Source organism: Erinaceus europaeus, chromosome 7, assembly GCF_950295315.1.
Source record: "Erinaceus europaeus chromosome 7, mEriEur2.1, whole genome shotgun sequence".
Taxonomy (NCBI): Eukaryota; Metazoa; Chordata; class Mammalia; order Eulipotyphla; family Erinaceidae; genus Erinaceus; species Erinaceus europaeus.
Genome location: NC_080168.1, coordinates 63,372,703 through 63,397,107, shown reverse-complemented (window position 1 = coordinate 63,397,107; position 24,405 = coordinate 63,372,703). Strand labels below are relative to the sequence as shown.

Here is a 24,405-nt window from a genome sequence, read left to right as displayed (position 1 = left end):
GGGACCCTGCTGTAGTGGATCATTTTCCCCTGAGCAAGGCTTTAGTCTCTTAAACACCAGGCCCTTGAACAAGTCACTCCTAGTGCTGTTTCTTCCTGGCAGGGGACAATACTGTGCATTCTCAAGGAGCTAAGTTAGGGGCTGTGGAGACAGCATAATGGTAATGCCAAAAGACTCTCCTGTCTGAGGTACCAAAGCCCCAGGTTCAGTCCCCAGATCCACCATAAGCCTGAGCTGAATAGTGCTCTGGTGAAAAAAAAAAGCAAACAAACAAACAAAGGGCAGCCTTCAATCATTGCTAAGATAGATTTGTCTTACCCTTTCTGTGTACAAAAGGCTTCCTGTTTATATTTATTTATTGGATAGAAACAGACAGAAATTGAGAGGGAAGGAGGAGACAGAGATACCTGCAGCTCTGCTTCACTATTTTTCTCCTGCAGGTGGGGAGGGGGGTTCAAGCACGGGTCCTTGCTCACGGTAACGTGTGCACTCAGCCAAGTCTGTCACTGTCCCCCCTTTAATTCTTTTTGTTGATGGGTATAATGCTTTACAGTGCAGTCACTGACATGTGAGTATGATTGCATCATGCACCAGGACAGGACCCCAAAATTCTCTTCTGTCCCTCCTCCTCCTTCCTTAGAGTCCTTTGCTTGGATGACATACACCATGTCCAGTCCACATTTCACTTTGTGTTCTTCCTCCCTGACCCTATTTATTCTTTTTTTTCTTTGTTAGGAGGATTAATGGTTTACAGTCAACAGTACAATACAGTAGATTGTACATGTGCATCATATCTTGTTTTCCACATAACAATTCAACCCCCCCCCAGGCCCTCCTCTGCCATCATGTCCCAGTACCTGAGCCCTCCCCACTCCAGAGTCTTTTACTTTGGTGCAGTACATCAAACCCAGTCCAAGTTCTGCTGTGTGTTTTCCTGTTTTTCAACTTTTTTAAAATTATTATTAGTCATTTAGTAATGGTCGACAAGATTGTAGGATAAGAGGGTTATAATTCCATACAGTTCCTACCACCAGAGTTCCGTATCCCATCCCCTCCATTAGAAGCTTTCCTATTTTTTTATCTCTCTGGGAGTATGGGCCACAGATGGGGTGCAGAAGGTGGAAAATTTGGCTTCTGTAATTGCTTCTCCACTGGACATAGACATGGCAGGTCAAACCATACCCCCAGCCTGTCTGTCTACGTTTCCCTAGTGACCCTGCCCCTATTTTTTTTTTTTTTAAGTGAGATCATTCGGTATTTGTCCATCTCTTTTTGCCTTATCTCATGTAACATGATGTCTTCAAGTTCTGTCTAAGATGGTGCAAAGGAGATGACTTCATCATTTTTAACAGCTGAGTAGTATTCCATCATGTATATAAAAGATTTGGTATAAAGTGAGCAAGTTTGTACAAAAGCACTCTGTGAGCTGTCAGCTGCTTCCTGCTCTGCATTATAATCACAGCCATCCCAGCACTGACTCAGAGAACACGTTACTTGAATTGTCCAGGAGTCACCATCAGTGTCAGCACCACAGAGGCTCCAAAGGAGGTGGCTGGTACATCAAACATCGCATCCGACAGACAGGCTCAGGCAGGAGGAGGAGAGCCTTGCTGAGGAGCCTCCTCCTGGGGTGTGGCATGGGTGGGACTGCAGCCCCCCCATGTGAGGTTGAGAAAGCACACCCTGGGGCCCCACCACCCCTTCCTGTGGCATAGGGATATGATAGTGTTGGGAAATGTTTGCTTCTGATGAGGCTGGGACTAGAGAAGAACAGTGCTCCTTTGACTTTTATCCCGACCTCTGAGTCCCACCCATCATTGGTCCATTAAAAGAAAACTTGGGGGTTGGGCGGTAGTGCAGCAGGTTAAGCGCACATGGTGCAAGACACAAGGACCGGCGTAAGGATCCCAGTTTGAGCCCCCAGCTCCCCACCTGCAGGGGAGTCGCTTCACAAGCAATGAAGCAGGTCTGCAGGTGTCTGTCTTTCTCTCCCCCTGTCTTCCCTTCCTCTCTCCATTTCTCTCTGTCATATCCAACAATGAACAACATCATCAACAACAATAATATAGCAAGGCTGCAAAAACAAGGGCAACAAAAGGGGGGAAAATGTCCTCCAGGAGCAGTGGATTCATGGTGCAGGCCCTGAACCCCAGCAATAACCCTGGAGGGGAAAGAAAAAGAAAAAAAGTTATTGATGAAGCAGGGCAGAGCAAGAGAACCAGAGCATCATGTGCAATGCTCAGGACTTAATACTTGAGAGTCCAACACCTGATCCACTGTACCACCTCCTGGGATACTCTTGAGTCACTTTCTTTTTTTTTGCCTCCAGAGTTATTGCCGGGGCTTAGTGTCTGCACTATGAATCCACTGCTTCAGGAGGCCATTTTTTCCCATTTAGTTGCCCTAGTTGTTGTTATTGCTATTACTATTATTGTTGTTATTATTGCTATTACTATTTTTGTTGTTGAAAAGGACAAAGAGAAATAGAGAGAGGAAGGGAGACAGAAAGGAGGAAAGTTAGACACCAGCAGACCTGCTTCACCGCTTGTGAAGAGACTCCCTCTGCAGGTGGGGAGCTGGGGACTCGAACTTGAGTCACTTTCTTAAAGATTCAGAGAGAGGGAGAGGAGCACAGACAGAGGTGAAGACAGCACAGCACTACCCCATCATCCACAGAGCTCCAGTCAGTGCTGTGGTGCACCTGCGTTATACCAGGGCTTGGATCTTGGCTCTCATTTCCCAGTCCCATGTGCTCATTTGACTTGGATGTTTGTGAATCTGATAAGCTCCTATGATTTTAGCTTATCTGCCCTAAGAGAATTTAGGAGTAATAACAAATGTGCTCTGATTCTAATCTTCTGTGATACTCCTAGTGGTTCTAAAGAATATTCTTCTTCTAGCAATCTAAGGGGCATTTTTTTTTTTTGGACAAAGGGTGACAGCCAGTTTGCTGTCTCTCCTTAAAAAACAGAAATTGTAAGGCCAGGTGGCGGCACACTAGGTTAGCCAAACACAATACCATGTACATGGAGCCGGCTTCAAGGCCCCAATTCCCACCTGCAGGGAGGAAGCATCACATGGGGCGAAGCAGGACTGAATGAAGATGGGCTGCAGGTGTCTTTCTGTATCTCTCCGTTCCTTCTCAATTTCTCTTTGTCCTACTAAGGAAAGGGGGGGGGGGATGGGGAGAAAAAGAAAAAAGTGTCAGCCTGGAGCAGTAGATTTGCTGTGTAGGCACCAAGCCCCAGTGACAACCCTGGTAACCCTGGTGGCAATAAAATAAAAATTGTGAGGGTTGGTTTATCTCTTGGTTGTGTACTTGGGAAAAGGTGGCTAGAAACTCCCTTACAGAGACAGAAAAGGGAACCTAGCTCACAGGAACTTCCTCCCTCTGTCTGCTGGTCACTGTGTTAGAGCAAGAAGCAGCCTAGTCCTGGGGGGCCTGAGATCAGGTCCCCTCTTAAAAAAATGGCAATGCCATGGCTATGGAAACAGGTCAACTAGTACAGTGCCTTGCAGCACTGTTTCACCATTCTTGGAGCTTCCCCAGTGTACATAGTGCTTCCATGTGGTGCCTGGGCTTGGGACCCAGTTTCTTTCATTCCATAAGGTGTGAGTCTACTGCATGTGCTGTGTGCTGTCCCCTGGGAATAGTCTAAACACACATTCTGTATGTAGTCCTTTAAACATCACCCACAAAACAAGAGCTTTGAAGAGTCGTTTCTCATCTATGTCAGAATAAATTCCTTTTATAACATGACCCGTTCAACCCTTGGACATGTAGACTTGTTGCATCCCTCCTGATGGAATGATTCGTCCCTGTCCCTGCCGCTGTCTTCTGAGTGAGCCACTGGAATTCCACATCATTCCCCTGCCTTCTCTAGCTGGCTGCTTTGAGACAATGCTGGAGACTCGCCCACTCTCGCACTAAGACTCTTAAACTTTGGTGCTCACTTTCCAGTTCTTAGACTTAGCAATTCTGTTTTTTTGTTTTCTTTCTTTCTTTCTTTCTTTCTTTCTTTCTTTCTTTCTTTCTTTCTTTCTTTCTTTCTTTCTTTCTTTCTTCCTTCCTTCCTTCCTTCCTTCCTCCCTCCCTCCCTCCCTCCCTCCCTCTCTCTCTCTCTTTCTTTCTTTCTTTCTTTCTTTCTTTCTTTCTTTCTTTCTTTCTTTCTTTCTTTCTTTTTATCTCCAAGGTTATTGCTGGAGTTCGGTGCCTGCACTACAAATCCACTGCTCCTGTGGCCATTTCTTTTTCAATTTTTTTGAAATTTTGAGAAATTGAGAGGGAGTGGGGGAGATAGAGGGAAAGAAAGAGAGACACCTGCAGACCTGCTTGACCACTTGTGAATTAACCCCACTGAAGATTCTTGTGCATATTCTATGCTTAACCTGTCACACCACCACCTGGCCCCCTTTTTTTTTCTATTTTTTTTTCTTTTCTTTCCTCCAAGGTTATTGCTGGAGCTTGGTGCCAGCACTATGAATCCAGCACTCCCACCTTTTCTTTCTTTCTTTCTTTCTTTCTTTCTTTCTTTCTTTCTTTCTTTCTTTCTTTCAATTTTATTTGATAGAACCAAGACAATTGAGAAAGGATGGAGAGACAGAGGGGAGAAAGAAAGATATACCTGCAGACCTGATTCACTGCTCGTGAAGTATCTGAACTGCGGGTGGGGAGCTTGAAGATCAGGTCGTTGGGTATAGTACTATGTGCACATAAACAATCCAGCCCCCCCAGTCTGTGTTTAATTTAGGCATCAGCAAAATTCCTATCTAAAACAGGTCTCCCTGCTTTCAAAGTAATCTTAAATAAAGGGCTAGGTGGTAGCACACCTGGTTGAGTGCACATGCTACAAAGCAATCTTAAATTTAGAGCATCTGATTTTTTTTTTTCCCTAGCATCTGATACTGAGAATGCTTTACATTATTATTTCAGAGAGAAGTAAAATCCTAGCTATTTTCTTGGGACACTTCAGTACACTCCTGTCTCTGAGTACAGAGGACAGGATATTAGCTAATTCTCCTGCCTTGATAACGTATGATGGGCATTCGAATGTACATTCCCAGAACAAAAAGACATAATAACAATGCTATTTCTGACCCTTGTCACTAGGGCAGCACTCTGAGGAAAATCCTCCTGAACCGCTACTTCAAAGGCGATTACGGGGCTGGTGTGAACGGACCCCTCTCAGGGAGCTACTGCAAAGCCACTCACACCCCAGGTAAGGCCATACTTCTTTCTCCCCTGGAGCCTCCCCACATCTATTGGTGCTGAGCTTCCTCTTCATTTGCTGGCACCCATGGGAGGCCTCCTTTACAGAATCTCACAGTTGACTGTCAGCTTCATGCCACAGGTTTGCATGCAAGAATGCATTGTGCCTAGATGTTGCAAAGGCTTCCAGAGAGACTATTCCCTAGTGAATGCAGGAAAGGTAGAAGTGCAGCTAGTGTTCTCTTTCTAGCTCACTTTTATTCAAAACCATTGAATTGTGGATGTATTACATTGGCTCAAAAGCCATGGCATTACAGCTTTATTACACAACACTTCAGGTATGTGTGTGTGTGTGGAGGGGGTGGTCCAGGGATAAATAAATATCCCTAAGGTATCAGACTCAGGAGAAGCTGTATACTGACCCCTCCATAACGAAGGTCCTGGTACTTCCTGACCACAGGAGGCTTCTCGGGACAGGACTCAGATAAGACAGGCATCTCCATGTCTGACATTCAGTGTCTGCTGGACAAGGAGGGCGCCTCAGAGCTCGTCATCGACGTGATTGTGAACACCAAAAATGACAGGATTTTCTCAGAAGGCATTTTGCTTGGCATCGCTTTGCTCGAAGGAGGAAACACACAGACTCAGGTACCTGATGCTCCCCATGTTGGAAACAGGCGCCAGCTATTGGGACCAGATGCCAGGACCCTGCGCCCATCGCCTGTCAGGGTTGAGAGATAACCTTGAGTGTACTGTTAATACTGAGGAATAGAAGGTCTGGAGCAGTGGGCACATGGTGTCCATCTCATAGTGAGCTTCAGCCAGGAGTAGCAGGCTGCTCCTTACCTTTATCGAGTATGTGCACATACAGCTGTGTCAAACATAAACACGTTAAGAGCATACATGGGGGGAGGTCGGGTGATAGCACTGCAGGTTAAGTGCACATGGTTCAAAGTGCAAAGACTGGCCCAAGGATCCCGGTTCGAGCCCTCGACTCCCCACCTGCGGGGGGGGGGGTCACTTCACAAGTGATGAAGCAGGTCTGCAGGTGTCTGTCTTTCTCTCTTCCTCTCTGTCTTCCCTTCCTCTCTCCATTTCTCTCTGTCCTATCCAACAACAATGACAACAATAATAATAACCACAACAACAATAAAACAAGGTCAACAAAAGGTAAAAAATGGCCTCCAGGAGCAGTGGATTAGTGGTGCAGGCACTGAGCCCCAGCAATAACCCTGGAAGCAAAAAAAAAAAAAAAATAGCACACATGGTTGAATACTCTGCTAGTCTGTAGACCACTCTATATCAGACTAATATCAGATTCTATGTTTACTCTGAAAATCCTGACCTTCCCCCCAAAATGTAGGCATAGTTCATGAGAAGCAAATAAGGCAGGCTTCTTTTTAATTTATGTTTCTATTAGTGATTTAATATTGATTACCAAGACTGTAGGATAACAGGGGTATAATTCCATACAGTTCCCACCACCAGAGGTCTTTGTTTCTTCCCCTCCATTGGAAGCTTCTCTATTCTTTTTTAAAATTTATTTATAAAATAAAAAATAAAAAATATTGACAAAATCATAGGATAAAGCGGGGTAAAATTCCACACATTTTCCACCACCAGAGTTCCATATCCCATCCCCTCCACTGGAAGCTTTCCTATTCTTTATCCCTCTGGTAGTTTGGACCCAGGATCATTATGGGGTGCAGAAGGAGGGAGGTCTGGCTTCTGTAATTGCTTCTCCACTGAACGTGGGCGTTGGCAGGTGGATCCATACTCCCAGCCTGTTTCTATCTTCCCTTAGTGGGGCAGGGCTCTGGAGATATGGGATTCCAGAGTATATTGGTGAGGTTGTCTGCCCAGGGGCTTGAACTGGGATTCTTACTCTGGTCCTTGCACTTCACACCATGTGCACTTAACCCACTGCACTACCACCCAGTCCCCCTCCTTTATCTTCTTAACCTTTCATGCTGTTGTCCCAGAAGGCTCTCATCTGTCTCCTCTACTTCTCTCCCCTCCCTGGTCTCATGCATCCTACGCCTTTCACTTCTCCTCCTACAGAGGATGGCCACCTGCACCCCACACCCAGCTGGTTCTAGAAGTCTGCAGTTGCCAGGATAGCCTGAGGGTACTTCTTCCCGAGCTAGTGCTCTCTGGCTTGGAGAGAACTCAACTGGAGCCCATCTAGGCTGCTGCGTGGGAGAGGGATCAGGAACTCATGCCGCACTAACTTCCGCAGGAGATACACTCTGGAACTCTCGGAGCCAGAAAGCAATTTCCAAGTGTCTTTAATCAGAAGAGCAGCTGTTTTTATACTCTCCAAGTAGGGTGGAAACAGGATGTGATATAGAGAGGGTGGAGAGAAAAGTGACTGGTGAAAATCAGAGTGTGACAAGGAGGGGGCGGAACAGGCGAGAATCCTATCACTGAACCACCAATGCCCTGGAGGGAGTGCTTTATGTAAATGTAAAAGTGATTTATGTAAATAGACCAAAGCTTTGAATGGGATCAGTAAATCCCTGTATAGGCATATGGTTAAGCAGAAGCCAGGGGGAGGTGGCATACTACCCAACATGCAGTGAGCAGTCTCATAGGGATGTTGGCGACTTGGACGTGTCCCTGGGCTGACTCCACCGTCATCCTCTTGCTTCTTCTCTGTGCCCAGCGGTCCATCTACCAGTGGCTTTGAAGGATCCAGAGCAAACCTCAGCTTCCCCACCCACTCCCTCTTGCCAGCACTGGATGGCCATCCTCTGAGTTGATCCTGCAACCTCTCTCATACCCGTGCTCTGCCTTCAGCCCCTACTTATCTAGCGCCCACTTCAGACTTTTCTCACTTTTCCCTGAACTGTGGCAAGCAGCTTCAGGCTTCAAGCTGCTGTGCCTTTCTGCATGTCATTCTCCAGGCTGACTCTGGAGATGTTCTTCCAGCAAGCCTAAGACTACCACCTGCTACAGGAAGGTGGGCTCTTCCCCATCACCCATAAGACCCATCGTTTCCCTTTCTCCTTCTGGCCAGTCTGCTCCACCACCCTCTCCTGTGCCCCAGCCTGGCCAGCCTCCTCCCTGTAGCTGCTCTCTCTGTCCTTCATGAAAGAGAGAGAGAGAGAGAGGCAAAAATGAAGACAGAAGTGGAGAGCTCAGAAATAGCAAGGTCATTCTGTTGGTTGACAAATCACTGTTTCATTGGCTTCTTTTCATGCTTTCAGTAGTGGGCAGAAAAGTAGAAATAAGACTAAAATTTTTTCTTTCTGTTTTTATTTGATGGGACAGAGAGAAATTGAGCAGTGAGGGGGAGGTAGGGAGAGAGGAAGAGACAGACCTGAAGACCTGCTTCACTGCTCCTGAAGCTTCTCCCCTTGCAGGTCCTTAGACATGGAAACAAATGTGCTCAACTGGGTGCTGCACTGCCCATCTTCTGATTAACAGTTAAACAGTAGATAAAAGCAACTGTAAGCCCATAAGATCTGGCAGAAATGTCTATACGTTTAGAGCCAGAGAATCTAAATTTACATCTTAGCTCTGACGAGGGGAGATAGCACAGGGCTTATGTGGCAAGCTTTTGTGTCTGAGGCTCTGAGGTCCCAGATTCAACCCAGAAACTAGAGTTGAGCAGGGATCTTGGTTAAATAAAATGGGGGAGTCGGGCAGTAGCACAGTGGGTTAAGTGCAGGTGGTGCAAAGCGCAAGGACAGGTGTAAGGATCCCCACCTGCAGGGGGGTCACTTCACAAGCAGTGAAGCAGGTCTGCAGGTGTTTTTCTCTCTCCCTCTCTGTCTTCCCTTCTTCTCTCCATTTCTCTCTGTCCTATCCAACAACAATAATAACTACAGTAAAACAACAAGGGCAACAAAGAGGGGATAAATAAATATTTTTAAAATGGGGGGCCAGGCAGTAGTGCAACGGGTTAAGTGCAAGTGGCACAAAGCACAAGGACTGCATAAGGATTTCAATTCGAGCCCCCCATTCCCCATCTGTGGGGGGAGGGTTGCTTCACAGGCAGTGAAGCAGGTTTGCAGGTGTCTGTCTTTCTCTTCCCCTCTCTGTCTTCCTCATCTCTCTTGATTTCTTTCTATCCAACAACAGCAGCAATAACAACAACAATGATAAACAAGGGCAACAAAAGGGGAAAAAATAGTCTCCAGGAGCAGTGGATTTGTAGTACAGGCACCAAGCCCCAGAGATAACCCTAGAGACAAAAAAAAAAGTGTAGTCAAATACCTAAATAAATCCTAGCTCAGCCAGTCACAAGTCCTGGAATATTGACTACTGGCCCCATCACTTGCATTCACTAATCCTCAGCTAACTAATGGATAAAGTAGATAGGAATACACTCTATCATCTCACAGCTATGTGGAGAGTATCAATGGGAGACTGTCTATCAAAGGACTGTGAAATATTGAAAGAGAGAGAGAGAGCGAGATAGAGAAAGAAAAGAAGAAAACTTTGTCTTAAAGGGCTGAGGAGTTTGTGTGTGACTCCCTCATTAAAGAGTTGGAGCCTCCTCCAGCCTCCTGGCACCATTATCCTGATAATCTCAGGCTGGAAGCATGAAATGAATCTTGGGGCCACAGAAATCAGGGCTGCCTGTGGCTATGGTCGCTATGGTAACGGCACTCCTCTGGTGTGTGTGGGGGTGCTGCTTCCTTGAGGGAAGATGGGCCTTTGCTCCTGAGCTTCCCTGCAGGGATGAAGCCAGCTACTTCAGAGCCTGCCTCAGCCCCTGGAGAATGGGGAGATAGCCCTTTCACATGGGACAGGACTGGCCTCCTCCCGAGTCTCATCTCTGCCTCCTGCCCACCGGAGTCAGCCTCTCTGTGTATCTGCCTGGCTGATTAACCTGGAGGTCAGACCCTTCTGCTCGTCCCCACACCGTCACTGTCTCCTTTGGTCTCTTCCCATGTTGTCTGTTGCACCAGGGTTATATAACTCCTTCTCCTCCTCCCCTCCCTCTAGTGACAGGATTGTCTGTAACTTCTGACAGGATGTCTCTGGTGTGCCCTGCAGCTGTGCCAATGTTTAAGCATTCTTAACTGGTAACTTCCCTGCCTCCTGAAAAACCCCTTCTTCCCTGAAGTGTGGCATCTTCCCTGGCTCCTACAGCTTCTGGAAACTTCCTCCAAGGCAACCAAGCAGTAACCAGGGCAGAAGCACCTGAGGTTCTGTGTTTCCTTGCCCTTTCACAACCAACTCTTTCCGTTGCCCACCCGATGTGGGATCCTTTCTGCATCCTTGCTCAGCACCTCCCACTGCTTTGTTTTCCTAGGGGCCTTACCCCTGCTCCCACTGGGCAGTAGCAGCAGGATCCGGTGTCTGTCTCTCTCTGAGCCCCTGTGCAGGAGGAGGCTGCCATGGCAACGTGCAGTGCTAAAGGCGCAGTGATTTAGAGAAAGAGGAATATCACTCTCCGTGACTCTCCCAGCTTGCTGGTTTGGTGCTGATTGTTCACTCAGGCTCACACACTCCCAGGGCAGTGATGATGGTACTCTTCCTTGCTGCTCTGTGTGCAGGGCTTGTGTTGGGGCAGCCCATGAGTGCTCACTGGACCCACGTGTGACTTTATGATATAAAACTAAGCCTTTGTGAGTGCTGGGCAGTGGTGCACCCAGTTGAGTGCACATATTACCATGCCCAAGGATCCAGGTTCTAGCCCCCACTCCCCATCTGCAGGGGGGATGTGTCACAAGTGGTGAAGCAGGTCTTCAAGTCCCCCCCCCCCCCACCAATCTCTATCTCCTCCTCTCCTTTCAATTTTCTCTGTCCTGTCAAAAAATATAGTAATAGAAAAAGGAATAAATGACCTCTGAGAGCAGTGGATTCACAGTGCTGGTACCAAGCCCTAGCTATAACCCTGGTGGCAAAAATAAACAAACCTTTGTGCACTCTGTCTCTCTTGCTGCATATCACTCTCATAGTGCTCTTGAAAGTTTTTAAGTAATTAGCAAAGGTGAGTGAAAGAACAGGAAAGGCGACTGGATTCGAGTGGAAAGTGCCTGGCGAATACAAGCTATTATTAGCACCCCTCAAACAGCCCCGGAGCCTGGCAGAGGCTGTCCGCTCATGAGATGATAACAGGCAGCACATCATGTATGTGTGCTTTTCCCAGAGCACTGTCCCTCTGGGGCCTGAACACACTGTTTGTCCTCCCCTTGGGCACTGAGCTTCTTCAAACATGTTTTCTTGCAGTACTCCTTCTACCAGCAACTGCACGAGCAGAAGAAGTCAGAAAAATTCTTCAAAGTTCTGTACGACCGAATGAAGGCGGCTCAGAAGGAAATCAGGTCCACAGTGACAGTAAACACTGTAGACCTAGGCACCAAGAAGAGGGACGAGGACAGTGAGGTGATGGCCGCCGGCCCTCGGGTCAGAGGTGAGGCAGGTTTTGGCTATTGGGTGAAGCCAGTGAAGGGGATGGAATCTCTCTCCCCTCAGGCAGGCTCACGGCCCCTCTGGCTGGTGTTACTCTACCCTTAAACCATCATGCTCTTGGGCTTGTCCATGAGACATCAGAGGTAAACATGGGCCCAGGCACTGGCACACCTGGTTGAGCACACATATCACCACGTGCAAGGTCCCAGATTCAAGTCCCCTGGTCCCTACCTGCGGTGGGGAAGCTTCATGAACAGTGAAGCAGGGCTGCAGGTATCTCTACTCCTCTGCCTCTCTCTATTTCTTACAAAGTAAAAAGACAAGAAAATGGCCACCAGAAGTGGTAGATTTGTAGTGTAGGCACTGAGCCCCAGCAATAACTCTTATGGAGATAAAGATTTAAAAAAGAAAGAAGAAAGGAATGGCAAATGCAGCATCATTCTGGAATAAAAGCTCCTTGGTCTCTAGAATAATAAAAGCATCATTGTAGAAAATACCTATCAGAGCAGTGGTGGCCTTTTGAAAATGACTTTGTTTTTCCATCCTTGTGCTGATGAACTCTATTTTATCTTTATCAGAGAGGCATACACGCACGGCTCTGCATATTTTTAATGGCCATGTACAAATTCACTTTTTAAAAAAAGTATTTATAAAAAGGAAACACTGAAAAAAAAAAAACACAGGATAAAAGGGATACAACTCCACACAATTCCCACCACCAGAACTCCATATCCCATCCCCTCCCCTGATAGAGTTCCTATTCTTTATCTCTCTGGGAGCATGGACCCAGGGTCATTATGGGGAGCAGAAGGTGGAAGGTCTGGCTTCTGTAATTGCTTCCCCGTTGAACATGGGTATTGGCAGGTTGATCCATACTCCCAGCCTGTCTCTCTCATTCCCTAGTGGGGCAGGGCTCTGGGAAAGTAGGCATCCAGGACACTTTGATGGGATCATCTGCCCAGGGAGGTCCAGTTGGTATCATGCTAGCATCTGGAACCTGGTGGCTGAAAAAAGAGTTACCATATAAAGTCGAACAAATTGTTGACTTATCATGAACCTAAAGGCTGGAAGAATACAGATGAAGATTTAGGGTCTCCATTTTGAAGATAGCTAGTAGGCCTATTTTAGTCATATTCCAAAGGTCCCATGACTATACTAGTTTTTTTCTGAGCCTGACCTCTGATGTACAGGTGGACCCAAAGTTACTGTCTGGGAAGATGATATCATGGCTGGAAAAAGGGCTAGAAAGCTGAACCAAGGAAGAGAGTAGCTCCCAAATATGGGGAAAGCGTATAAATATTGTTGATTGTAGACCCCATTGAAAATTCACTGTTTTAACTGCTGCCTTGAATTAATTTTTGGGTAATTGTGTGTCTTGTCAGATGGTCTTTAGTCTCATTTGTTAGGGGGTTTCAGTATCTGGCCTCTTATTTGCTGCTTGTTTTGTTTCTTGCCACTGGGACATAGCACCTGCACAATTCCAGTGCTCCCAGCAGACTTTTTCTTTTCTTTTCTTTTTCCAAAATAGCAGATGAGAGAGAGGGAAAAGGAGGGGGAAGGGAGGAGTACAGCAACGACAGTATCACAATGCTGTTCTGTTGCTTGTGAAGCTTCCCCTGTGCAGTTGTTGCTGTGTAGTGAGTGGTGGGGGAACTTGAATCCAGATCCTTGCACATGGTGAAGGGTATGCTCTACTGGGCTAGCTATCCCCATCCCCATCTACTCCGCTTTTTAATTCTTTTGCCACCAGGGCTATCACTGCAGCTCAGTGCCTATACTACACATCCACTGTTTCCAAAGGCTGTTTTCTTTTTTCCTTGCCCCTACCTTTCAATCTTTATTAGATAAGACAGAGAGAGATTGAGAGTTTAGTGCATGATTGAGATGGGGAAAATGCAGACACCTGCAGGCCTGCTTCACCAATAGTGAAGCTTCCTCACTGCAGGTGGGGAGCAGGTCCTTGCACTCACCCACTTGCGCCTCTGCCTGGCTCTTCCCCATCTAGTCCTTCTAAGAGCAGCAGGACCTGCCTTCAGAAACTTCAGGGCTCTGCTTTCCTTCCAGTCCGGGACTCCACGCTGCACCTGCGAGAGGGGATGAAGGGGCAGTTGACAGAAGCATCCTCTGCCACCTCCAAAGCCTACTGCGCATACCGCAGGGAGATGGACCCTGAGGTGGACGTAGTGTGCTCGGGGCCAGAGGCTGGCGGCGCCGAGGAGAAGTCCGCAGAGGAGGCTACCGTGAGCCCTGCCATCGCCATCATGCAGCCTATCCTGCGCTTCCTGCAGCTGCTGTGTGAGAACCACAACCGTGAGCTGCAGGTACCAGACCTCACCCAGGGCTGCAGCCATGCCCTGGCCTTCCTGCACTCCCAGGCCTGGCTTTCCTCAGGTCCACCCCAGCTCCTCCTCTGTGGGACCACACCCAGTGTGGGGCACGCCATCAGCAGTCAGCAGAGGGGAGGACTGTGTGCCACCCTAAAGGCAGATACTGCTGTGAACAGTGCAATCCCTTTTCCTTTTCCTCCCCTCCCCTCCCCTTTCCTTTCCTTTCTTTTCCTTCCCCCTTTTCCTCTTTTCTTTTCTTTTCTCTTCTTTTCTTTATTCTTCTTCCCTCTCCCCTTCTTTCCTTTCTTTTTTTTCCCTTTTGTGGCCCTTGTTTTTATTGTTGTAGTAGTTATTATTGTATTGTTGATGTCATTGTTGAATAGGACAGAGAGAAATTGAGGGAGGAGAGAAAGATAGACACCTGCAGACCTGCTTCACCGCCTGTGAAGTGACCCCCCTGCAGGTGGGGAGCTGGGACTCGAACTGGGATCCTTATGCCAGTCCTTGCGCTTGGCACCACATGCGCTTCACCCGCTGTGCCACCCACCGAACCCTCTCTCTCTCCTTTCTTTATAACATTACCTGTATTTTAAATTTATTTTACTTATTTTTAAAATTTATTTTTACTTTTTATTGATACTTAATTTTAATAAACAGTATGACTCACAATTAGTAGAAAATAAAATAATATGGTATAAATTATATAAAAATAATATTCTTAATAATTTAGTACAATTGTTTTTATTTTATTTTAAGTTTTATTTTCTATTTTATTTTACTTACACATTTACTCATTACATTACTTCTTTATTTATTTTACTTTATGTTAACAAGAGAGATACAGAAAGTAAGTTAGAGGCTAGAGCCCTGCTCAGCTCTGGCTGATGGCAGTGCAGGGGATTGAACCTGAGGCCTCAGAGACTCAGACTCGAAAGTATTTTGCAGAACCATTATGCTCAGTATTCTCAGTCTATATTATTTATTTATTTTTAATAAAATACTTATTTTAAATGAGAGAGATACAGAGAGTAAGAGAGACCAAATTCCTGCTCGACTCTGGTTCATGGTAGCACTGGGAACTGAACCTGCAACCTCAGAGCCTAAACCAGGAGAATCTTTTGCTGAACCATTATGCTATATCCCCAGATTTCTCTTCCTTCTCATTGTTATTGTTGTTGTTATTATTATTATTTTACTCAGAGTCCTTCTCAGCTCTGGCTGATAGTGGTACCTGGGAATTGAACATGGGACCTCAGAGCCTCAGGCAGGAGGAGAGTCTGTTTGCAGAGCCATTATGCTGTCTGCTCAGCCTGTGGTCCTGGTTTTAAAATTTCTTGGATGTGTTTCATTGTGTTAACAAATGAACTTAGGGGTCTTTGAAAGGTTCTTTGCTCAGTCCCTGCCTTTATTCATTTTTTTCTTTCTTCCTTATGTTCTCATTGTGGGGGGCCTCACAGCTACAGCACAATTTTTTCAGCAGAGGGGCGGGGAGAGACACCACAGGGCCTTAAAGGCATGCTGGGCACTGGGGTGTGGGAGAGGTGCTCCGAGTTGGTGACAGGTGGCTGCATCCTCATAAGCTGGATAGGGAGCAAGGCCAGAGGGTCCCCTCCTGGAAAGGAGCCCTGGACATGAGTGTCCTTACTCAGCCTGACCATGCACCCAGCCAGAAGCAAATTCTTTCCTGTGAGGGCCCAACATCTCAGTGATAGGACCATGGAATAACACAGTGCAGAAATGCTGCTACTTCTTTCTTTTTTGCCTCCAGGCTTATCGCTGGGACCTGGTGCTGGCACTATGAATTGACCACTCCTGGTGGCCATTTTTTCCATTTTATTGGATATGACAGAAATTGAGAGGGGGAGTGAGAGATAGACTCCTGCAGACCTGCTTTTAACTGCTTGTGAAGTGACACTCTTGAAGGTGGGGAGCTGGGGAGCTGGGGACTCGAACTGGGATCCTTGAGCTTAGTACTATGTGTGTTTGACCCAGTGCACCACTGCCCAATGCCAAAATGCTAGTTCTAAAATAGTCATCTTAGAATTAAACAAATAAGTGGTAGAATTGCTGGCAGTTGCTATACCGTGGAAGCAACCCTTATCCTTGGGTGGTAGGATGGATGATATAGCTGTGATATGTATATTCCATAGAATATTATTTAGCCTGAAAAAAAAGGTAATTCCATTATCTGCTACAACATGGGTGAACCCTAGGGACATTATGTTAAGTGAAAGCAACCAGTGGCAGCAAGACAAATACTGTGTGAGTGCTCTCCTCTGAGATGCCCTGTGTAGCCAGGGCCACAGAAACAGGATGCAGAGTGCTAGCTGCTGAGGACTGAGAGGATCCTGAGGCCTCCTGGAACTTGTTTCGGAGGTGAATGCTGAGGGCAATGGCCCATGTGGGAATGTACCGGGAATGTACCCAGTGTCCACTTAGCCGTGCACCTAGCAGGCAGGGTTCCGAAAGGGTAGTTGTACATCATAGACATAACAAAAAGTTGAAAGAAATATAAAAATCTGTCAAGACCCAAAGGGAAACAAGCAGTAAAATAAATTCAAATAAGGTGGTGGTGCACCTGGTTGAGCACACATGTTACAGTGCGCAAGGACTGTGTTTGAACCCCTGGTCCCCACCCGCAGGGGGCAAGCTTAATGAGTGGTGAAGCAGAGCTACAGATACCCCTTCCTTCCTTCCTTCCTTCCTTCCTTCCTTCCTTCCTTCCTTCCTTCCTTCCTTCCTTCCTTCCTTCCTCTCTCTCCCCACTTCCCTCTAGACTTTTGGCTGTCTATCCAATAAATAATGATAATAAAAATTAAAAAATTAAATCTAATAAATGAATAAATGAAGTTGATAAAGATAGGCCAAAATAAAAAATGCAGGGTTTGTTCTTTGCTTAATTTCCATGAAATCTGTACTGTAGAAGAAATTACTGTTCACAAGCTATTTCCTTTTAGAAGTTCTCGTGCAGATATGAGCATATTGATCTGTGCATGTGAACCTTTTTCTTTTTTAAAAATTTTTTATTAGTGATTCAATATTGATTTATAAAATTACATGTCAACAGGGTGTGTAATTCCACACCATTCCCACCACCAGAGTCCTGATTCCCTAGCCCCTCCATTGCAAACCAGCAGGGTTCTCTCAAGGTTGCAGACATGGGTTAACTGTCATCTCTACAATTATCTGTCTACATTTGTACATAACTGCTGCCTTTTTCTTCCAGGTCCAGTACTCTCTTCCCCTCCAAGCCACACATAACCCTATTACTACATCCAAATATCTCTCCTTTTTACGTCCTCTGTCTCCGGGTGCTGATGGAGCTGGAGTTCAGAGCCCTCTTATCCTCATCCTCTTACAACTTCTCCCCCACGGGAGTGTGGATCAAAATTGATTTAAATCTTTTTCAGTAGCAGTGTGTAATGGGTTTTCACTTGGCAATACTTATATTTTCACTTGGCAATATTTATGTTTTCACTTGGCAATATTTATTTATTGCCAAAGTTTGCATTAGGAGGCCATATTTGTGTCAAGCATATATCAAAGTAGCCTGTTTTAATGTTCCAGCCTTTCAGTGGGGCATCATGTATTAAACCAGTCACAATGGGGAGGCTGTTCATGGAATGGTGTACCCATATCTAGAATAACTTTTTGGCAGTGGCATTGTGTGTTAACTGAAATTTTGACAGGTATTTCCAAGTTGCCTTCTACACAGTTGTATAATTCCCTGTAAACCTACACAGTTTATGCAGGGTCATTTCTCCCAAACACTGATCACTCCTTCTCTTGAACTTTCTGGTTCTCTTTTTCCACCTATTATATCTGCCTTCTCTGTACAGTTTTAAGAGGACAGCTTTGAGAATCACTTGTAATTAACTTATTACTAACAGTAAGTGTTTGAATTGCAGGCCTTTTTTTCTTTCTCTTTTTTTTAACTGAGGCAAAGTTTAATAAAGGTGAACATTTTTAGAAAGAGAAATTCCATTTCCCATTGCCTTGGGGATCTTTTTGCATTATAAAAAGACACACAAGGCGGAGGGGAGGGGGCAGAGGGTGCCAAAAGCAGTTAGCACAGCAGACCATTTTTAACCTCTGATGGCTATTTCTTTTGGCCTCCAGAACTTCTTGAGGAACCAGAACAACAAGACCAACTACAACCTGGTGTGTGAGACGCTGCAGTTCCTGGATTGTATCTGTGGCAGCACCACAGGCGGCCTGGGCCTGCTGGGGCTCTACATCAACGAGAAGAATGTGGTGCTGGTCAACCAGACCCTGGAGAGCCTGACTGAGTACTGCCAGGGACCCTGTCATGAAAACCAGGTAAATGCAGAGCCATCCTCACTGGATTAGGAGTCACAAGTTACCAGCTAAAGGATCAGGCAGGTAAAGGAGCCTCCTTTCATCTCACTCCACCAGCCAGTTTCCTTTGGCACACAGAGTGAATCACAGACCAGCTAGTACTATGCCGTGCCTTTCTAAAAGTTTGTCATAAAAGGAATTCCCATGGAAATGCCCCAGAGTACAGTCAGACCTATCCAGAAGATTCCAGAGTTTTTTCACCATCAGTTTTTTTCATTGACAATAAATATTTTTTTATTTATAAATTGGAAATATTGACGAGACCATAGGATAAGAGGGGTACAGTTCCACACAGTTCCCACCACCAGAACTCCCTATCCCATCCCAACCCCCCTTTGTAAGCTTTCCTATTCTTTATCCCACTTGGGAATCCATGGACCTAGGATCATTATGGGGTGCAAGAGGTAGAAGGTCTGGCTTCTTGCTTCCCCACTGAATATGGGCGTTGACAAGTCAATCCATACTCACAGCCTGTCTCTCTTTCCCTAGTGGGGCAGTGCTCTGGGGAGGTGGGGCTCCAGGACATTGGTCGTCTGCCCGGGGAAGTCAGGTTGGCATCATGGTAACATCTGGTACCTGGTGATTGAAAAGAGTTAAGATATAAAGCAGAACAAATTGTTGACTAATCATGAACCTAAAGGCAAGAATATTGCAGATGAAGATTTGGGGTCTCCGTTTTGGAAAAAGCTAGTTAGGTCTATTTTAGGTGTATGACCTTATTTTAGGTGTATGATCATGACCTTACTAGTTTTTGTCTGAGCTTGACATCTAACGTGCAGGTGACCTAAGTTATTGTCTAGGGAGATGGTGTCATAGTTGGGAAGAAGGACTAGAAAGCAGGATCAGGGAAGAGAGTAGCTCCCAAATATGAGACAAGGATATAAATATTGTTAACTGGAAACCCCATCGATTTGAACTGGGGCCCATTTTTTTTTCACTTTTTAATTTATTTGACAGGACAGAAATTGAGAGGAAAAGGGGAGATAGAGACACCTGCAGCGGGGAAGATTCATGACTAATGAAGCAGTGCTGGGATAGCAAATCTTTTAAGACTTTTGGAGTAAATTCCCACAGATTTGATCTGCTCTCCTGTGTTGTGCCATATGTGTCATCTCATGTACATTCACAGTAAACTTGGGAAGTAGATTTGGCCAATGTCATACATCAGAAAAGGTAGCAGCAGCAAATGCTGGAGAGGTTGTGGGGTCAAAGGAACCCTCCTGCACTGCTGGTGGGAATGTCAGTTGGTCCAACCTCTGTGGAGAAGAGAGTCTGGAGAACTCTCAGAAGCCTAGAAATGGACCTACCCTATGACCCTGCAATTCCTCTCCTGGGGATATATTCTAAGGAACCCAACACGCCCATTCAAAAAGATTTGTGTACACCTTTGTTCATAGTAGCACAATTTGTAATAGCCAAAACCTGGAAGCAACCCAGGTGTCCAACAACAGATGACTGGCTGAGCAAGTTGTGGTCTATATACACAATGGAATACTAATTAGCTATTAAAAACTGTGACTTCACCATATTCAGCCCATCTTGGATGGAGCTTGAAGAAATCATGTTAAGTAAAGTAAGTCAGAAACAGAAGGATGAATATGGGATGATCTCACTCTCAGGGCAGAAGTTGAAAAACAAGATCAGAAAAGAAAACATAAGTGGAACCTGAACTGGAATTGGTATATTGCATCAGACTCTGGGGTGAGTGGGTGGGGAAAGTACAGGTCCAAAAAGGATGACAGAGGACCTAGTGGGGATTGTATTGTTATGTGGAAAACTGAGAAATGTTATGCATGTACAAACTAGGAATTTACTGTTGAATGTAAAACATTAATTTCCCAATAAAGAAGTTTTTTTTTAAAAAAGCCATTTAGATAATGCCAATCAATTTGTAGATCAAGCTTTTGCTAGACCTTGGATGCACCTTTGATGTGCTCTCAAAGGAGAATGACAATTATATGGTAAAAGTAAAAAAAAAAAAAAGAGAGAGAGGGAGAGAAAGAAAGGAAGGAAGGAAGGAAGAAAAAACTGAGGTGGCTATGTTTTATATTGTATGCTCTCCAGTGTTCTTTGGCTGTGACTAGAATGGCATTCTGTAAACGTTTCCCTTCTAGACCTGCATCGCAACTCACGAGTCCAATGGCATTGACATCATCATTGCCTTGATTCTCAACGACATCAATCCCCTTGGCAAATACCGCATGGACCTAGTGCTGCAGCTCAAGGTAGAGTCATCCACCCGCTGGCTTCCCAGGGGGAAGCTTCTGCTAGAGCTGGTGCTTAGTCTGTACGCAGTCCTTGTGCAAACCAGGGCATTGTTTTCAAACAGCTAACTGACAGGGAGAGCCCAGTGCTCACTAATTTTCTGAGAAAATGCCAAGAAAAGCATCAGGTGATATTTTGTTTTTTTTTTATTTTTTTAATCTTTTTTATATTTATTTTATTTATTTATTCCCTTTTGTTGCCCTTGTTGTTTTATTGTTGTAGTTATTATTATTGTTGTTGTTGTTGTTGGATAGGACAGAGAGAAATGGAGAGAGGGAGGGGAAGACAGAGAGGAGGAGAGAAAGATAGACACCTGCAGACCTGCTTCACCGCCTGTGAAGTGACTCCCCTGCAGGTGGGGAGCCGGGGTTCGAACCGGGATCCTTATGCCGGTCCTTGTGCTTTGCACCACCTGCGCTTAGCCCGCTGCACTACAGCCCGACTCCCGATGTTTATTTTTTTAATGTATTTTGTTTTATTTTAATGAGAGGGAGGGGGGAGACTAGAGCACTGTTCTGACTTATGGTGGTGCCAGGGATTGGACCTGTGACTTTGGAGCCTCAGGCATGACAGTTTTTTTTTTTTGCAGAACCGTCATGCTGACTCCACAACCCATGAGGTCATGTTCAGTTGGAGGCATTTTATCATACATTCTTACAAGTAGTCACTGGGTCTCGGTACTATTTTGGTTTCACTTCTTTGCTGTAGAGAGAGAAAAAGGTGCCAAATGGCTCTATGCTGGCTATTTCTTATTGTTCCTGATTCAGGAATTCTGCCTGGCCCTCCCAGATTAACTCCCCTGAATAAATGGAAGGATTGCATTGCGGGTGGGTGACTCTCCACGTTTTTTTCTTTGATGTTAGAATCTTATCTTCCCAACATAGTAGAAGTCACTTCTGCACCACTGTTAAATGGCTATTGCCTGCACTGAAACCATACTCTCCCCAGCTGTCCCACCTGCCACAGCTCAGGAGGCTTGAAATCATTTTCAATCCAGTGGATTGAAAATGATTTTCATTTACTATTTTTTTTATCTTTTATTGCCACCAGGGTTATTGCTGGGGCTCAGTACCAGCATTATGAATCCACTGCTCCTGGAGGCTATTTCTTTCTTTTATTTCTTTCTATTTTATTGGATAGGACAAAGAAATTGAGAGAGAGAGTAGGAGATAGACAGACAGACAGACTGACCAACCAAACTATAGTACTTGTTTCATCACTCCTGAAGTTTTCTCCCTGAAGGTGGAGAGCAGGGGCTCAAACCTGGGGCTTTCACATGGTAACATGTACGTTTAACCTGGTGCACAGTCACTAGGCCCCTATGAAATCAATTTCTTTCTTCAACTCTGTCCAGTGACAGACAGATGATTACTTGTGTCCTAATGGACTGAGCAAATAAATATGAAAAAGAAGTGAACCAAATTCTGGATGTAAAATAATGATATTCCTGGGCTAGAGGGATAGCTCAATAGGTGGGACATCTGCATTGCCACAGACTCAGCCCAGGCTCAAACCCAACATCACTAAGGAGGCACCTGGCACTACAACAGCACTGTGACACATTTCTCTCTCTCTCTCTCTCTCTCGCCTTCCCTCCCTCTCTCCTTCTTCGTTCCTCTTTCTTCCTCTTTCTTCCTCCCTCCCTTCCTCCCTCCCTCCCTCCCTTCCTCCCTCCCTCCACTCTCCCTCTCCTCCCCACTTACTTCCTGACTGTATCCCATCCCCCATCTTCCTATCTGAATGAGAAAGTGGCCTGGAGCAACGAAACCATGTATGTGCAAGTCCTCAGGTCCACACAAAATAAAAATAATAGTAATAATAATAACAACAACGACATTCATTTGGGATGATTATTGAAGGCGGCATTATTGGGTCTATAGTGTGAAATAACACTTGCAGGCTAGTCTGTGTTTTAATAATGAGACAAACAGATTAGCGTGCTGTTGCTGCTGAGCAAATACACTATAAATAATTCCTCTTACACAGAGTGCTGGTGAGACATTTCATTTGCCTTCCCAAAGCACAGCTGACAATGCACTTTATTCTCCAACTTATGATTGCAAGTCTTAGATTTGGGAGGGGGGACAACCACATTAATCAAATACAATGTTTTTGTAGACATGGCTGTCCATGTGAATACAATTAAATTTAACTTTTCATGGGTGAATTACGGTCACAGATCTCCTGGGACCTGGATCAGCTTGCAGTTTGCCACGATTCCAGGGCAGCCCTGTTGAAACCTCCAAACACTGAGCATGACCTGCTCTCTGTGGCAAAATGCTCCCTAGGCCTGCAGACTATTAGTGGACTCTCAGAAACATGTTCTACCCAAAGGTAAAACTGTTTGAAAGAATATATTCATCAACCAAACAAGAAAACTCCAGAGGTGCCATAACCACCTTTCATTCTCTAGCAAACAAAGTAGAAAGCATGACTCTCCTATGACCCAGATGTTGTTGTTAGTTAAATTCCAGGGATAAATTCTCATCAAATAGCATTCGAGCCTATTTAATTTTTTTTTTTTTTTGCAGGCAGAGATTTCATAATGGTTATTCAAAGAAACTCTCATGTCAGGCTCCAAAGCCCCAATCTCCATACCACTGTAAGCCGGAGCTGAGCAGTGCTCTGGTAAAAATAACAATAATAAGTAAATAAATAAAATTTAATTTGCTACTGTGTACTAATATCCCATGTTTTAACCCCCCTTTTTTTCTTTTTTGCTAAACTCTTTAAATTGGATGCCATTTCTGTAAAGTTTATCCTTAGTACTGGTTCATTTCACTGTTTTACTAAAATGAAATCATCAAAATGCCTATGTCAGAAATGGCATAAGGACATATAATCACATTTAATGCACCACATATATATTTTTGTCTTCACAGCACTGTTTGGCTGGTATTCAAGTAGCCCTTCTAACAGCTCTTTTATGGTTATTTTGCCAATAAAGTTAAAGATTTCTATTTTAAAAGGCTTTTATGCAGAATGAAAGTCAGTGGGGCCAGGTGGTGGTGCATCTGGTTAAGCACACATGTTGCAGTGCATATGGATCCGGGTTTCAGCCCCTGGCCCCCACCTGCAGGGAAAAACTTTGTGAAGCAGGGCTGTAGGTGTCTCTCTCTCTCCCTCTCTATCTCCCCCTTCTCTCTCGATTTCTGGTTATCTCTGTCCAATAAATAGAAATAATAAAAAACTTTTTTAAAAAGTATGAATGAAAGTCATCGTTTAGATTTGTTTGATCCAAATAATGGGCCTGACCATCAGTTAAAGGAAGTGCAGGGCCTGTGAATGAGTGACTGCATCTCCCAGTGCACTGACTCTGTGTCTCTGTCTGTAGAACAATGCCTCCAAGCTCTTGCTGGCCATCATGGAGAGCAGACACGACAGCGAAAATGCTGAAAGGATCCTCTTCAACATGAGGCCCAGAGAGCTGGTAAGGAGACACTTGGAAGCCATGCTGATAACACAGAACCTAAAATAAGTGTATATGCAGGGAAAAGTCATGAACACATGGCAGGGGCCCCCATCCCCCAAACTTCTTGTGAAACCTCCCCGCTGCTGATGGGGGGAAAGGTGGTCCTTTGAAGAGTTGGTCCCCTCCATCTCCGTGACCCCCATCATCACTGTCTCCCTAAGAACCCACTCTCCTCCTCCTTCCCAGTGTCCCCCCTCTACCCCAGGGGAAGGTGGGTGTGCTGCCATCTGGATTCACCCACACTAGGCTGCTGGGACCTGACAGAGACTCTGTTGTGTCCACACTTGTCCCCAAGTATCCAAGACATCAAGCACCCTGGTTCCCTGCAACTAAGCGACCATCTTCTGAATGGGGTATTTACTGGGTTTCCAGAGTCTCCAGGTTCATGGGGTGCTCTGGCACCA

At 45.4% G+C, this 24,405-nt stretch overlaps 1 protein-coding gene across 3 annotated transcripts in view; it reads left to right on the top strand.

Moving 5' to 3' along the window:
• The window catches only part of ITPR2 (inositol 1,4,5-trisphosphate receptor type 2), a 380,387-nt gene that overhangs the window by 276,320 nt on the left and 79,662 nt on the right, over nt 1-24,405 (top strand). For all 3 annotated transcript variants that reach the window (XM_007517924.3, XM_060194552.1, XM_060194551.1), the window contains 7 exons: nt 5,111-5,219; nt 5,670-5,857; nt 11,396-11,579; nt 13,643-13,899; nt 18,025-18,225; nt 20,379-20,489; nt 23,864-23,959. In XM_007517924.3, coding sequence (XP_007517986.1) covers nt 5,111-5,219; nt 5,670-5,857; nt 11,396-11,579; nt 13,643-13,899; nt 18,025-18,225; nt 20,379-20,489; nt 23,864-23,959 — 1,146 coding nt within the window. The remainder of the gene's footprint in view (nt 1-5,110; nt 5,220-5,669; nt 5,858-11,395; nt 11,580-13,642; nt 13,900-18,024; nt 18,226-20,378; nt 20,490-23,863; nt 23,960-24,405) is intronic.